This window comes from Arvicanthis niloticus, chromosome 22 (genome assembly GCF_011762505.2).
Source record: "Arvicanthis niloticus isolate mArvNil1 chromosome 22, mArvNil1.pat.X, whole genome shotgun sequence".
NCBI classification, from domain to species: Eukaryota; Metazoa; Chordata; class Mammalia; order Rodentia; family Muridae; genus Arvicanthis; species Arvicanthis niloticus.
In genome coordinates, this window is record NC_133429.1 from 10,833,436 (window position 1) to 10,848,948 (window position 15,513).

General features: G+C 45.7%; 1 protein-coding gene across 3 annotated transcripts in view; it reads right to left on the minus strand.

The window, feature by feature from the left end:
* Stab2 (stabilin 2) overlaps positions 1-15,513 on the minus strand; it is a 170,818-nt gene that overhangs the window by 29,493 nt on the left and 125,812 nt on the right. For all 3 annotated transcript variants that reach the window (XM_076919878.1, XM_076919877.1, XM_076919879.1), the window contains 7 exons: positions 15,133-15,209; positions 12,256-12,381; positions 10,522-10,595; positions 8,755-8,826; positions 4,576-4,695; positions 2,291-2,338; positions 655-738 (listed from right to left, as the gene is read on the minus strand). In XM_076919878.1, the coding sequence (XP_076775993.1) occupies positions 655-738; positions 2,291-2,338; positions 4,576-4,695; positions 8,755-8,826; positions 10,522-10,595; positions 12,256-12,381; positions 15,133-15,209 (601 nt within the window). The remainder of the gene's footprint in view (positions 1-654; positions 739-2,290; positions 2,339-4,575; positions 4,696-8,754; positions 8,827-10,521; positions 10,596-12,255; positions 12,382-15,132; positions 15,210-15,513) is intronic.

A 15,513-nucleotide genomic window follows, 5' to 3' on the forward strand; every position in this document is an offset into this window, starting at 1 on the left:
CATGGGAGGGCCCTTCCTAGAGAGCACTGGAAGATACTGTGACACATTTCTACTTGGATTCAAGATACAAAGAATACAATTATGAAGTCACTGTAATAAAAAAGACCAGGAAACATAGTTTAACTCCTTTGAGGCTTTAAGTCAAAATAACCAAAGGTCAAATGATTTCAAACATTATTTGTCCTGTCCAGCAGGGCAGTGAACAGGGTGCAGGGGACCACCTGAAAGAGAGAATGGGGGAAAACAGGCAAATGCAAAGAACCACGGCTTGTCTATAGTCTGATCAAACCGCTATTTTAATTTTTTACACAGAGGTTATATACACATAGAGGCAGGATGTGGGAAGGGGATGATGCAGGAGCATAGGTGTTCTCAGGGGGCGTACAGATATCTTCCAGAACAGGGTATCAGCTGGGTGAAGAAGCAGGGAACAGGTCACTATGACTCTGTCTATGATTCACTTGTTTCTTATCTAAGCTGGTACTTTCCACCAAGGCTACCAATCCACAAGGTCTATGACTATTTGTTCTTATTCAGGCTGGTAATTTTCCACTAAGGCTACTTGTCTACAAGGTCTATAGCTACCTGTTCTAGGGTGACTTCTAAGGCCACTCCTTTCCCTAAGCCTCTCTGCAGTCCCCGCCTCCTGCTTACCCTGGGCTCCTGATTGAAGGAGTTAGATGAAGGTGCAAACACAGTGAAGGGGCCAGGTCCAGCAAGCTCTCGGACAGCATGTTCCTGCAGGAAGGGACATGGGGTCATATGTCACTCATAGACAAGCATGGCGGCTTCCCCTCTCACAGACACAGGCCCAGGCTCAAAGATAAGCCTGAGTCAGTGTTTTTGTCTCAGACTCAAAGTAACCCAGATTCTATGCCATCAAAATTATGCATTTTTTCTAATTATAAAATTAATGCATGACTATTAGATTAATGATTTTGGAATCAGACTACCAAGATAATAAGAGCTTTTCCATAACCCCCATCAAAGATGACTCGGGCCTCTCTTCCCCATGTGACTAGTTATATCTTGTGATAGTCATATGACTATGATAACAAGTCAAAGATGACTCCTGCCTCTTCTTTCTACGTGACTGGCCATACCCTGTAATAATTATACAACCATAACAACCAAGATGACTCACTCAACCATCTAGCTGTCTTCTTGTCATCCTATGGTTGTAGGGCAGCTATGGTGTTTGCTCCTAGCCTCACATGTTTCATTCTTCTTTGCATCTGGGATTTATGTGGAGGATTCCCAGAAGGTCAGCATGCTTTCTTCTAGCTAGCCATCTCACTGTGAGACTTAATCTTGACTGTCAACTTAGTTGGGTTAAGAAGCACCCAGGAGATTGAGAAGCACACATCTGAGTGTGCTTAAGAGGCCTTTCTCATAGACAGAGGAAGCTACTTCCTCCAGGGATGCATGGCATGCTAGAGATAAAAGACAGGAGGTGGGGATGGGCTGAACAAAACAGCTTCCCTGGGAGGTGTCTGGCTTCTTTTGGTATGCCTAGCCTGTGTTCTCTGCTTCCTGTCCACCAGGTGGCATATAAAGGGACTGCTTGCCACCCCAGTTCTCTCTCTGTTCCCACATGTTCCCAACCCATCTCCCCTCCCCATTTCTGTCCTTCTCTGTCCTCACTTTCTCTGCCCTCCTGACTCTGCTTCCATCTGTCTGCCTCTGCCCCTTCTCCATGTCCTTACTCCCTCCCTTCCGCCAAATAAACCCCCTTTAACCAGGTCTGTTGCATGGGGTAATTTCTCAGGGGACACCGGGGCATGGGCCTGCCAGGTAACCCCTCCTCCTATTACATTTCACAACACCTAGTCCTCAGTGACTCACACAGATCAAGCCCCTCTCATGGTAAGAGCCCTATTATAACATGCTCTTTGATCTTTTCTATTGTATTTTCACTGTAGCCTTTCAATGTTTGGATGTGATTAGAGTCATAAATGTTAACCGGTGTTTAATGTTTGTAACCCCTGAGGCCTGAGAGACAGAGTTCACAAATGGCCAACAACTGGGCTGGTGCAGTAAACCCTAGTTCCAAACTTTCTTCTGCCCTCTGTGACTTCGGAAGCTACAGCTTTATTTAATATCTTGCTGGCAACATGACATGTTGACATATATATGTGTATACACATAGGTATGTATACACACATATAGTTCAATACATACAAATACACATAGACACACACACACACACACACACACACACACACTCTGGTGGTGGGAATTGAATCCATGGCCTGGCACATGCATAAGAAGTAGACACACACTTTCTTACCTGTAACTGGAAGAAATACTGGGATGTTGAGGGGTTCTTAGGAAGTTCCTGCAAACAAGGAGCAGAAAATGGCAACATTTGAGTTGTGAATTACACATAGGAGTACAGAGCTGTGCTGAGACAACGAGTCTGCAGGAAAGCTAGATGATGGCTCTCCTGGTGCCTCACTGACGGGCTTGTGGTTGGTCCTCAGAATGACTGAGCGGCACAGAGTCCACAGAACGTTACTAGCATTTTGAATGGAGCTTAAATCTTTACAAAACACACCAAATATAGTTGAAATCTTGTAAAGGTCAGGTATTGTTTAGGGCAGAATTGGCCTCCCTAACAACAAGAAGGCTTTGTCTCTCTTTAGGATAATTCTCTGAGTGTTTATAATATATAGAAATCAAAAAGTATCATACCACCTCTTCCCCTGTCTGCAGTGTAGGCAGATGGGAGGTGGGAGCACAAGTGCACACATGTGTACACATACCACACATACACACTCGTACACCACACCTCCTTGTACATTACGCACATATACACACACCTCATACATTACACACCCCCATATCCCACACCTCCCTGTACACTATATACACACATAGACATACACTACACTCCATACACTACATGCACACCTACACCCCATACATTACACCTCCCCATATACTACACATACACACACACACACACATACACACTCATACATTCCATATGCCTATACATACCACACACATACCACAAATATACCACACTGACTTTATATAACACATACTCCCATATACCACACACACATACACAAACACACACCCCATATACAAATATATATTACATCTACACCACACACATTCCATATACCACACACCCCCACCCTCTCCACTCTCACCCCACATACATCCTAGACAACACACACCTCAAATACCCCCATAATCCCAGACACCACATACATACACTATACACCAAACATACATACACACATATAGTATCTACCACATACCCCATAGACAACAATACACTATATACACACAGACACACACAGAGAAGCATATATACACCATAGATATACCCTTCTACACCCCCATACATCACATCTGCCACATACTTCATACACAACATACACATCATATACCACACACACACACCCGTCATACACTACACATACCATGTATCACAGATATACCATATACAACATGCACACAGATATGCATACCATACCCCCCACACCATATACTATACACACCATGCATCACATACATACACTATATTCTATACATAGATACATACTCCATATACTATACACTATATACTATACACATACACACACCATACACTACCCACACCATATACCACAAATATTCTATATACTATACACACAGACATACACACTGTATATCACACACACATACCCAATATGCCATACATACACACATATACACTCCATATTCCACACACACATATACATACACATGCCATACATACCACTCATACCATCCACTGCATACCACATGCATAGACCACACATACATTACACACTACAAACACACCATCCACACACCATGTCACACATCCACACACCACACACAGTATGTCATATACAGTCGCCACGCTCTATATACACACCACACCACACACCATATACCATGCTCACTTTGCATCACATACATGACCGACAGTCACCTCATTCTGTACACCACACATAGTACACATACATACCACATAGGTCTCTTCACACACCAACCCAAAGCATGGCAATGCTTTGGCATTCCTGCATGCTCTGTGCTCCTGATATCTATCACCACACTTCATTTTGTAGTAACTTGATAGAGTTGGTATCCTTATCATTTTCTTTTCCAGAGCCACAGTGATGCATAGGAAAGTGACATCACAGACAAGGGGACACCTCAGCAAGTCAGGCCCTTGCCAAAGAAACCTGGAGATCTGGGTTTGATCCCTGGAACCCCCATAAAGGAGAGAATTGACTCCATAAAACTGTCCTCTGTCTTCCAACCATGTTTACCAACATTCAGTACCCCCTCCAATAATAAATAAAAAAGTACATTATAAAAAATACCTAGGCAGAAAAGTGACATCACTCCATGTCACAGTGCTACTCCTGGGCAGAGTTCAATTCCAAACCTAAATGTTTCTGACTCCAGAGCTATGCCAGTCTCAACTGTGACACCCTCCCCAGGCTGTAGGAATTTTTCTGGGCAGATAAAGTTCTTCTCATTGCAAATGATTTCAAGTTCCTGGGGAACTGGGACGCTCAGCAATTTGGGAAGTGGAGTTGACTTCATTACCCCGTAGATGCTGCCACGGCAGATGATGCCGTCACCCGTGTAGTCTGGCTTGCAGGTACATATCCTTTGATCTTCTTCCGTGTAATTGCAGATGGCAAAGGGACTGCAGCCGCCGTTATTCTGGTAAAATTGCCAAGAGGTGAAGGAGGGGTTCAATCAGAGCAGTAAGCAGTAAATTTGCCAATTTTTGCTAAGCAATTTTTGTGTTGAAATTTATTGACTATTATAGTAGAATACTTATCTGTCATGTGCAAAGGCTTGTCTAAATCCCTAGCAGCATGCATACATACATGCACAGGCATGTGCACCCACACACATAGACATACATGCACATACGTTTTGTCTTACTCTCCAACTTTGACCAGCCTTCATTGCCTTTCCTGGACTTGCCTTATAGCCCCTTGGTTGTGGGCTATTATTTAACGCAGCCTTCTATCGAGAGACAGCAGGCTTGTATAACCAGATCTTAGCCATCTGTGGATAAGCACCCTGCATGTTTGACCATTCCCATGATCAGGCCAGACTCTGATTTGGTCATAGGAAAGATGCCTTGTGCTCAAGAGCTGATGAGCTGTGAAAGAGGATGCTAAAACACAAACACAGGCCAAGTGAGCCTCCATGGTGGCATCTCCACAGCCTCTGCTCCTGAGCAGACTCCAGTGAGGAAGGAACATGGAGCCAGGAAAAGCAGATCCAGTGAGGAGCAGAGGAGCCTTCAGACAGGCTTAAAGCCTGCTGCGAAATCTTCCTGTCCCCTAGACTCTTTTCCAAAATAAGTACTGAGTAAAATGGTTGTCAGCACCTCAGATCCTACCCCAAGAAGATAAACTTCTATTTGCTGCTAAAAAAGCAAGCTCCGAAGCTTCTAGCCAATGACCCTGAACTTTGATAGCTGCAATACCCAGTATACATTGAGACCACACAGAAGAGTCCGGTCTTGTCACAGACCTCTTGATCTCTGTCCTCTCCAGAGATCTAGGAGCCCCAGGTTATCCCCTCACCATGAGGGCACTGGCTCTGTATAGTTCTGGATACCTGTTCTCTGATCACATACACACTCCTCTCTGTCCTCACAAAGTACTCTCTACTGCCATCATCGGAGCTGTCCTCCCCTCTTGTGGAGGTTCATTCTCTCTCTCTCTCTTTCTCAACCCACCCTCCTCTCTCTTGCCTTCCCTCATTTTTGCTCACTCAGCCCTGTCAGGACACACCAAGAAGGCCTGTACAATAAGCTGGCATCTTGACCTTGGGCTTCCAGAGTATGAGAATTAAATTTCTGTTCAATTACCCAGTCTTAAGGATTCTGCTACAGCATCACTATAGGCCAGAGCCTGTTTTAGAACTACCTCACAGACGGCCCCATTGCCTGGTGTTTGGAGGTAGGACTTGGAGAGAAACGCATGACCCTTGGGCAGCTCCACAACTATGCTGTTTGCTTATCCCGACGTTTAAAGAGTTTTTGCTTTCTCCTTTGAGTGACTGCCATCATTAAAAACTGAAAAAGTTCACATTAAAATTTCTGTTGTTCTTACGCAGCCAACACTGTCTGGCATTGCTCAGAGCAGGGATCTGAGGTTCCGGGAATGGTACTCAATAGAGAGGCACCGAGTCTTCCAGCTTCCTGCTGCCATTCCCTGTCCTGTCCCTAATGACTTTAGAATTGAGAGCTAATTCCTGAACAAACACTTCCAAGAGGGTGGCAAACAGCCTCTGGACCTCCCTGGCAGCCGTGTCCTGAGTCTTTAGCCAAAAAGACACAGAAGAACCACTATCAAATAGAGCCGGCTGGAGTTCTCATTACAACAGTCCCACATCCCAGCTGCCTCTGTGTCCTAGCTTCTTTATTGTCCCCATGGTCTCTTCAGGACGTTGTTCTCCTGAGCTGGCCAGACAAAACAAGGAGGCAAATGGAGCTGCTTGGAGAGGGAGGGTTTAACTGCAGTGGTCCTTTTGGTTCTCACAGCATCCACTGGAAGTGCACACATAAAACAGGGCATCAAGATGCTTGGTCCACAGTGAGGGCCCAGGGTTAGACAGACATGGGTTCAGCTCACTGGTTTTGTCATGTATTAGCTCTGCGATCTCAGATAAGGATCTATTTTCCTGACAGCCAGAGGCAGGAAACATTGTATCCACTCCAAACAAGGCTGGGTTCTTACGCCCTAGGTCACCTGTCTTTGACTATGACTTTCTTTAGAAAAGCATCTTCACAGATGTCACTAAGGGTCTTGAGATGAGGCTCCTTAAACTCACAAGTGTCTGTGTAAGGACAAAAGACAGAAATAGAGGTGGAGAGAGAGAAAGAGAGAGACACACACATACACCCAGAGAGACAGAGACACAGAGAGAGACAGAGACACAGACAGACTGCAGTTGAAGCTATAGCCAGGAATACCGGAGTTACCAGCAACTAAAAGTGGCAAGAGCCTTCAGACACATCCTTGCTGACACTGGTTTTAGATTTTAGCCTTTGAGAATCATATATAAATTTCTGTACCCAGCTTTTTAATTTTTTTCACAGCAGCTCTACCGACTGTGACCTGGAACTGTGACCCAGATAAACCCCTTTTGCCCTAGTTTGCTATGTTAGGGTATTTTATCATGCAACAGGAAATGAAACTAAGACAACTTGAAGAATAATTCACTGCTAGTATCTTTCCATCAGCAAATTGGGGGTAATTAGCCCTTGTCCTATTCGGAAGCAGAAGAATTGATGAGAGAAAGCACCAGTGCATATAAATGTCACATTGATGTAGGTGTGTCAGAGGCCTGGATGACCGCAGTGCCTCAGATGTGATGTCAGGGCTTATGGAACCTCTTACTCCACTGGAGGCATGGGCCTGGGGTAGGCTGAACAGCAGTAGATAGTTTATCCAGTTTCAGACTTTGTGAGATTCTGCTTGGTTGGTACAGCATGGAGCCAATCTGTAGTAAAAAGTCATGGAGAATCAGTAGATACATTTTGGGGAGGGATATAGGCTGCCTGTAACAGGACTGCCATGAGGTTATGTTTGTACAGAGGTCATGAAGTTCATGCTCCAGGGTCCTGAAATCTCTCTAGATATCTATTGATACAGGATAACATATCTGAGATAAGTAGGACATTTTAAAGAAATTGTGTTTTCTCTTGAGCATATTCTCCTTAATATCACAGAAGATAGCTTATGCAGGGGAGATACACCAAGTCTGGGGTAGTAGGAGCTATGTTCAGTTGTGTGCATGCATGCATATATGATGTGTGTGAAAAACAGGGGAAGAATGGACAGTTGTCTTCTATATGAATGTTGCAGGGTTTTGGTTTGCTTGTTTGTTTAACTAATTGATTTTAAGAGCTGTTTTAGGTTTACAGAAAACAGAGTAGAAAGTGCAGACTTTCCTATAGAGACACCACCCATCCCTGGTTTCCCCCATCATTAAAAGGCCTTGCACTTGCTGGGACTGATGTCCTGGTATTAAAGTCCATAACTTGCATGCTGTCCCACTCCTGCTGATATGCATTCTGTGGGTATTGATGAGTGTTTAATGATGTGTCTATCATCTTAGCTTCCTCTCAGTAGATTCCTGGCCCTAAGCACTCCCACGCTCCCCTTATTCATCCCACCTCTCTCACTTCTGGCCAGGAGTGACCTCCTGACTGCTATATGGCCCAATCAGGAGTACTGATCGACCTTGCTGTCTCTGCAGTGTTTCCTGTTCCACAGCGTAACTTCCTGTGCTTGTCTGTGTTTGAATTGACTTTCATCCTCATTATGTACATAAAGAGTAAATAAAACACAAACTTAGGCAGCATACCCAGTCACTGTGGCTAAAGAGCCAGATTTTGAACAGGATCCTAAGGCTTGTTAGTTGACACATGAATGCTTTATAGCCACACCTCCCCCCCCCCCCCCCCCCCCCCCCCCCCCTTTAGGAAACTAGTCCAGCTTGCTTTGGGAGACTTTCATCAGATGAATGCTACACCAACTCTGTGTATTTAGGTCCCTTCAGAATCTTGCAGCCAAAGGGGCAGGCTGTGGGGTAGCAGACTGTTCTCTCTATCCTTCCCAATATGACCATGGCACACAAGAGGAAGATTGAGCCTCATTCCCAGACTAAGCTCTGACATTGCAAAGGGAGAGCACCAGGCCTTTGTATCCCTAGATGAGACGGTGGGAGAAGGCTCTGAGGCTGCATACTCACAGTTAAGCAGACGTTGATGAGCGTGCAGACCTTTCCATCTCCAGTGTACTTCGGCAAGCAGTTACAGACGGCCTGTGAGGAGCAGAGGCAAAGGGTCATATACCAGGCCAGGTTGGCCTGCCCAGTGCACAGGATCTCAGACCGGAAGTTGATTGCAGTGGGGTACATGAGAGGAACTGTGTTTTTGTTGTTGTTGATTTTTTTTTTTGGTAATACCTAGTTTAATATACTTGAGTACTAGATTTCATGGACCTCCCATCTTTGTTGCCAGGATAACTTATTTTTTTGATGGGTGGAGGTTCAGGGGAAAGGAAGTTATTGTCTTATCTCCATCAAGAATGAAGTCAGACACCAGTGCTAGTATATGCCGAGGGGAAGACGGCATGTCACAGGGAAAACAAGTAGCCATATCCTTTTGATGGGCAAGGAAGACAGCTGAGAGCTTGAGGAAGTTAGGTACAGGACCCCACAGGCCTGATGACTACTTGTTAGAAATCCACAGGTGGGGCTAGCCTGGGCAACCTGGGCAACCTGGGCAACCTGGGCAACCTGGGCAACCTGGGCAGGTATTCACTGTTTCTCCTCCTCTTCTTTCACCATTGGTTCCAACCATCCACATCTTTTACCAAGAGGCCTATCAGCCATCTCTTCTCAGCTGAAGCTGTATACTTAGAGCTGTTCCCCATTGCTGCCTTCTAGGTCTGCAGGAATACTGCTATAGGCCCTGGGGGCCAGGAATCCTGCAGGTGGTTCCTCATTCCATGTATACAAAAACTCCACTGAGACACTAAAATATGGGAGTAAAAATCCAACAGAGACCGCTGAAATTTTCTGATGGGTAAACGTGCATTTGCACGTGTGAGAGTATATACACAAGATACGCACATACACATGCACACACACAACTGTACATACACATACGTGCACACACATGCAGCTTGTGCACACATGCAGATGTATACACAGAAACACACACACATGAACACAATGCTCACACGCATGTACACTCACACACACATGCACATACATGTACATGCACACACGAGTGCACAAGTGCACACAGACATACACTTTTTAAAAACTTTAATTTAGGGCACTTCAGGCACGTGATTGATTCGCCCGTTGAGAGATGTGGCCTTGCAGTCTCCTAAGTGGCTCAGAGAACTCCGGGGGACATGCCTTGGATATCTGACTTGTTACCTGGTATCATGATGTATGAACTGCCCTGCCTGGCCATTTTATGTGTTCACCTTATGTCTGAGACTGAGGAGGCAGAGTGTGGGTCTCTGCTCCCCTGTTGGTCCCCGTATGTCTCTGCTCCATGACCACCACCCCATGATGGACTCCTCTTATTTTTCTGACTCCCCCGAATCCGCTTGCTCCAGGGTAGCTGCACAACTCTCTGTGTTGGGAGCCATATTAATGGCAGAAGTCTAAACTATGAGCTTCTGGCACGGTATAGTGCCATCTAGAGCTAGGAGCCAAAGAAAAGTGAGAGGATTTGGGGTGTCAGAAAGCTGAAAGAAAGGGGAATGTTTTTAGTGAAACTTCTAAGTGCTTGGGGGGACCACATGGGGTTGCAGATGTGCATACCCCAATGTTTTCCTAATTCCCTTCCCCCCCAAGATTTCCTCTTGTGCTTTCAGTATCAGACCTACAGTATTTCTGGCTGCAGCCGGACTAACATCTGGTTTGCCTTTGTTCCCTGAGGTCTGGGTCATGAAACACAGGCATTTCCTTGTAGGAAACTGGCCAAAGGCAGCTCACCTGGTTGGGCCCTGTCTGCGTGCATTCTGCATGCCGGTCACAGCCACCGTGGTTCTCCAGACACGGGTTGATTTCTTTAAAACGAAAGTCATCATGAGTCATGAGCAGAAAGCCTTATTTCTGTGAAAAGGCATTCTGAGGGAGTCCCCCTTGGATAACTGACAAGAGCAGCAGGAGTCATGTGAGACTCAGTGTTCTGGAAGTTCGGAGGCAGAAGTAACTCAGTGGGGAAGAATGGTCCCTCAAGACTGCCTCAGCCCCTGCACCGGCTAATTCTAGCAGAGGCTGCATCTTAAATCTGACCTCCAATTCACTCATACTTTGAATGACTTGGCTTGATAATGAAGATGAAATCATTTGCCACATCACACCACAGACTGGTTTAGAGAGGACTCATCAACTGACACTCAGTTTAGGACATTCCGAGGAGTGGGCTACCCAGTGTTAAAGTATCTCTCCATTGATTGCTAATGGTAGCAGAGGGGCCATGACTACACAGTGGGCAGCTTAGGCAGCACTTTGACCTAGTGGTCAAAATGTATATTATAAACAAGGGCTACCTTGACACGTGTGGCATTTGGCAATGAATGTGACAACATTTTTGTGACATTTTGGTCTGGAATGTGGAAGTGGAATCTAATCCTCAACCACCAAATAAAAGGCACAGAACAGACAAAGAAACAGACCAAAGAGCTAAGACACTAAATGCAACATCCAGTCCTCCAGAGACCTCGTACTAGAGAAATATTGGGACACCTGATGGACTTGCAGTGGGAATAGAATTAGAAAGAGAATTATAGAGATTATCAACTTGCTGAAGTTGGGAATGCTGTGTGGTTCCATAACAAGCTGCCCTTACTCTCTGGGAATTCATAGTCAGTTATTAGGGGCAAATACATGATTTGCACAGCTTAGCCTCAAATGACTAAGGAAAGTGTGAACATGTTCAGAGAGAACAAAGGAAAAACGAATCACAGACTGTTACCGAGTGACTGTGGTTCAAGAGCACACGATTCTTATTAGCACAACGATTTCAACACATTTCGGTGAATTAAAATTCAGCCTGCTTCCTAGGGCACACCTCTAGAGCATGCTGTCGGCAAAGTATGCTTCAGTGTTACATCTATATTCAAGGAATTATTCTGTTACACCATCAAGTATAAACATTATGCGTATCATAAGACACCATTATTTTGTTAAAAATACCAAAACATTTAAATACTTAAGAATAGGTATGTAATAAAATAGAGTAATGTAAAAATAGTTTGAGAGTTCCCGTCTCTAGAGAATCTTATGCTTGGCCAGAAGTCCAGGCCAGTACAGCCCACCAGCTGCCATGAGAGAAGGAAAGGCTGACCTTCACCCTAGCATGCAAAGAACCCTAAAAGGGAGAGGACTTCATGTCTCTTCCCTCTTCAGATTCATCTCCTGGTAGACCAGGCTATTTTTTCCTTACTCCCCCCGCCCCCAGCCTTCTGGAAATTTGTTCAGCAAAGATGTGCGACATTCAGTTGCCACTAGAAGTTTTAAGCGGAAAGGGTCTCTCTTTCCATTCAAAGTGCCTTCATGCCTCCGTGGGCACATATTTCATTGCCATACCCGAAGGCTTTCTTGCTAAGGCATACTGAACTAAGATCCCAGCAGCAGTCCTAGCGAGAGCTCAAGCACTAGAATATTTTAACAGGGCTCTGGACTGACATCATTTCCACCAGACAGAGAGGGCTGGTCACCTACCGAGGCACACGATGCCGTCTCCGGTATAGCCTGCCTTGCACACACACACCCGGCTCCCTGGGGTGGTTCTTTTACAGTCAGCCTTGGCAGAGCACCCTCCATTGCTGATCTCACAGGCGTTGATGGCTACACAAGGGAGAGATGACACAGAGCAGAAGGAGAAACAGACAGAGGAGACATTTTTATTTTAACCTGAGCCATTCGGTAAAAGGAAGCCTTTAGAACAACTCTAGCATGCAATGGGTTAATGTGGTTAATTTCTCAACACAGAGAGCATGCTCAACAGTTCTATGCCAACTTGATACAAGCTATGGTCGTCGGAGACAGGGGAACCTCAAGAGAGAAAACGTCTCCATAAGATTGGGCTGTAGGCAAGTCTTTAGAGCATTTTTTTTTTTTTTTGATTAGTGATAGATGGGGGAGGGCCCAGGCCACTGTGGGTGGTGTCATAACATACTACAGGGTGGTCCTGTGTTCTGTAAGAAAGCAGGCTGAGCAAGCCGTGTGAGTGAGCCAGTAAGCATGGCTTACTCCATGGCCTCTGCATCAGCTCCTGCCTTCTGGTTCCTGTCCTGTTTCAGTTCCAGTCCTGACTTTTTCAATGATGAAGAGTTTGCTATGGAAGCAGACTCCAAACAAACCCTTTCCTCCCCAAGTTGTGTTGGTCATGGTGTTTCAACACAGCAATAGTAACCCTGACTGAGACAGAGGACAAGGAAAAAAAATCACTATTTGTCTTTTCCAGCTGTTTTGACTATTGGACTATGTGCTTCTCTCTGCAGGGAACATGTGGCTTCAGGGTTGGGGCAGACTGCATCCTCTGAGAGTTCCTGGGTTAAGATGGTCTAGAAAACTAATTGTTCTTCCTCAGACTGGGCCTAAGCCCCCAGAACAAGGTACTGAGAAAAATGATGCTTAAGCTTCTGGTCTCTCTCTCTCTCTCTCTCTCTCTCTCTCTCTCTCTCTCTCTCTGTGTATACATGAATAATTTGTGTAGTCATAGACATTTTATTTATGATAGATATCAATCAGATGGTAAACAGATACAGAGGTGGTGGTTTATCTGCACAATCACACTAACTCAACCATCAAAAGGGGTGACTCAAAGGGGCCAGACACACCAGCATCCATAATTCTGTTCACATAAGAATCTAGAAGAGACAAAGTTCTCTGATGTCACAGGAAGCAGATGAAGGTTTCTGACAGGAACGGGTTAGCAGGGTCAGTGCGAGCTAGTTCAAATGGGGATCTTTTGGCTGCACTGTGCTGGGTTTTGATGGAATACGTGGGTGCATGCATTTGTGTTTGTTGTATGCCATGAGCCTAGGCACTGATCCAGAATGGATCAGCTGGCATTTATAAATCATAGCTCATAAATGTTTATTGAGCAAAATGAAAAAAGAAACATAAACAAACAACCTAAATGGCCCTACAGACACTTCTTGGGTTCTTTCATTTTTTTATGCATTCAGCCTGGTGGAGCTTAGAGCATTCTATCTTCTGTGGTCTTCCCATAGCTGAGGAGGTATGATGGCTTTGAGCCCCGTCCTTCCACCTCATGGGTGGTGTAGAGATGGGCAGAGGCTCTCCTGGGCTTCCCGCGCAACTATCACACACTGTCTCAGCACAGGCAGCAGCCTGCTCTACTGCTGACTTCTATCTGAATTTCAGTGGTTTGTTTCAGAAGGGAGCATGACAAATAAGTAAGACTTTTCCAGTCAGAGCCAGCAAAAGTGGGAGAGTCCTCTGAGTCAGTTCTCTCCAATCTCCAATGTTTGTTTCATTTTGTTTTCTTCAGAATCTACCAGTGGCCAACAGTTCAGCAGAGAGAGGGGCCCCGTGGGCCCCTCCCCAGTCTATCATTGACTGAGAACAGGCTCAGTGTTGGGCAGGCCCAGTGCAGGCAGCTGACGCTGAGACCTTGGTTGCAATGGTCATGTCACATGCAGAAGAGGCTATTTCCAGGGCAGTCTCTGACATGCTTTCTGGTTCCTGTTCCTCAGTGTGCCCTAAGCCTTAGAGGGTGGCTATAAATGTCCTGTTTAGGGTTGAGCATCATCCATCACTAATTCTCAGCACCCTGAACATCCCGAATCTCTGCAGTCAGCTTCAGTGCAACGAGAAGTCTCCCTGATTAAGGCTGAGAGCAGCATTTGTCCTGATGCCAGGCAACCGAAAGACTGCTGAGTTTCTTCTTTTCTATTGCTGACTATGCTAGTGTACCTGAGACCAGCTCACACCTCTTAGCACTACATAGGCATAATCTGGATCACATACAACTCCCCAATGTAAATGATTCTCTTATCACCCACAACTTGCAGATGAGCACATGGCGAGAGGCGCAGTCAGGTGACATCCCTGAAGTAACACAGATGGTAAGTATTTCAATTCAAACTCAGGGTCTAATGATGAGGCCAGGGCCCGACCTCTGCCCTCTGCCCTAGTGTGCTGTTGTACACAGAGAGGCCAGCTCACCCGAATAGCAATCTGCAAGGGAGGTGGTTCATGCTTACTTTACAAGCGAGACAAGGGGTTCAGGGTAGTTAAAACACCCATGCAAGGTCACAAATCTGGACCTTGGAAGAACCAGGGTTTAGGCCCAATGACTCAGTCATACCCTTGGCTTTAAAGCCAGGAGGCGATTCCAATTGCTCCCAAGGTTGTGTGCCACTGCTCAAAAGCAGCATAGTTTCATGTAAAGAACAGATGCAATGGCCTGCCCATCCCGAACCAACATGCCCCAGCCATGCCTTGTCTCTGGGCGCCGTCAGTTGGTCAGCTTCATGTGAGTCAGCACCAGTGGCTGGCACCAGCTCCTGAGGCTCCATCAGATCTCTCAGCCCACACAAGCCCCTAGTGGATCCCAGCTCCACCTGCCTGTGCAGACTGTTCCATTGCCTCGGAATCCTGCCGCACATTTGCAAGAGGCTTTACCATCTGGATCGAGAAGGCAGCTGCAGTGGGAAAGGGCAAATGGCATTTTCAGAGAAAGGCGATGTTCTACATACAACTTATTCTCTTTCAGCCCAGCATCCAGCACCCAACCAAGGAAGCACTTGAGGCTCTGTGTTGTTTTATTGTGGGGGAAGGGAGCAAAGGTGGAGATGAAGGTGAAAGGGGAACAGAGAGACAGAGAGAGAGAGAAAAAGAGAGAGGGAAGAGAGAGAGAGAGAAAGAGAGAGAGAGGAGAGAGAGAGAGAGAGAGAGAGAGAGAGAGAGAGAGAGAGGTGTCAAAGGGGTCTGCCTTTTATTTGGATT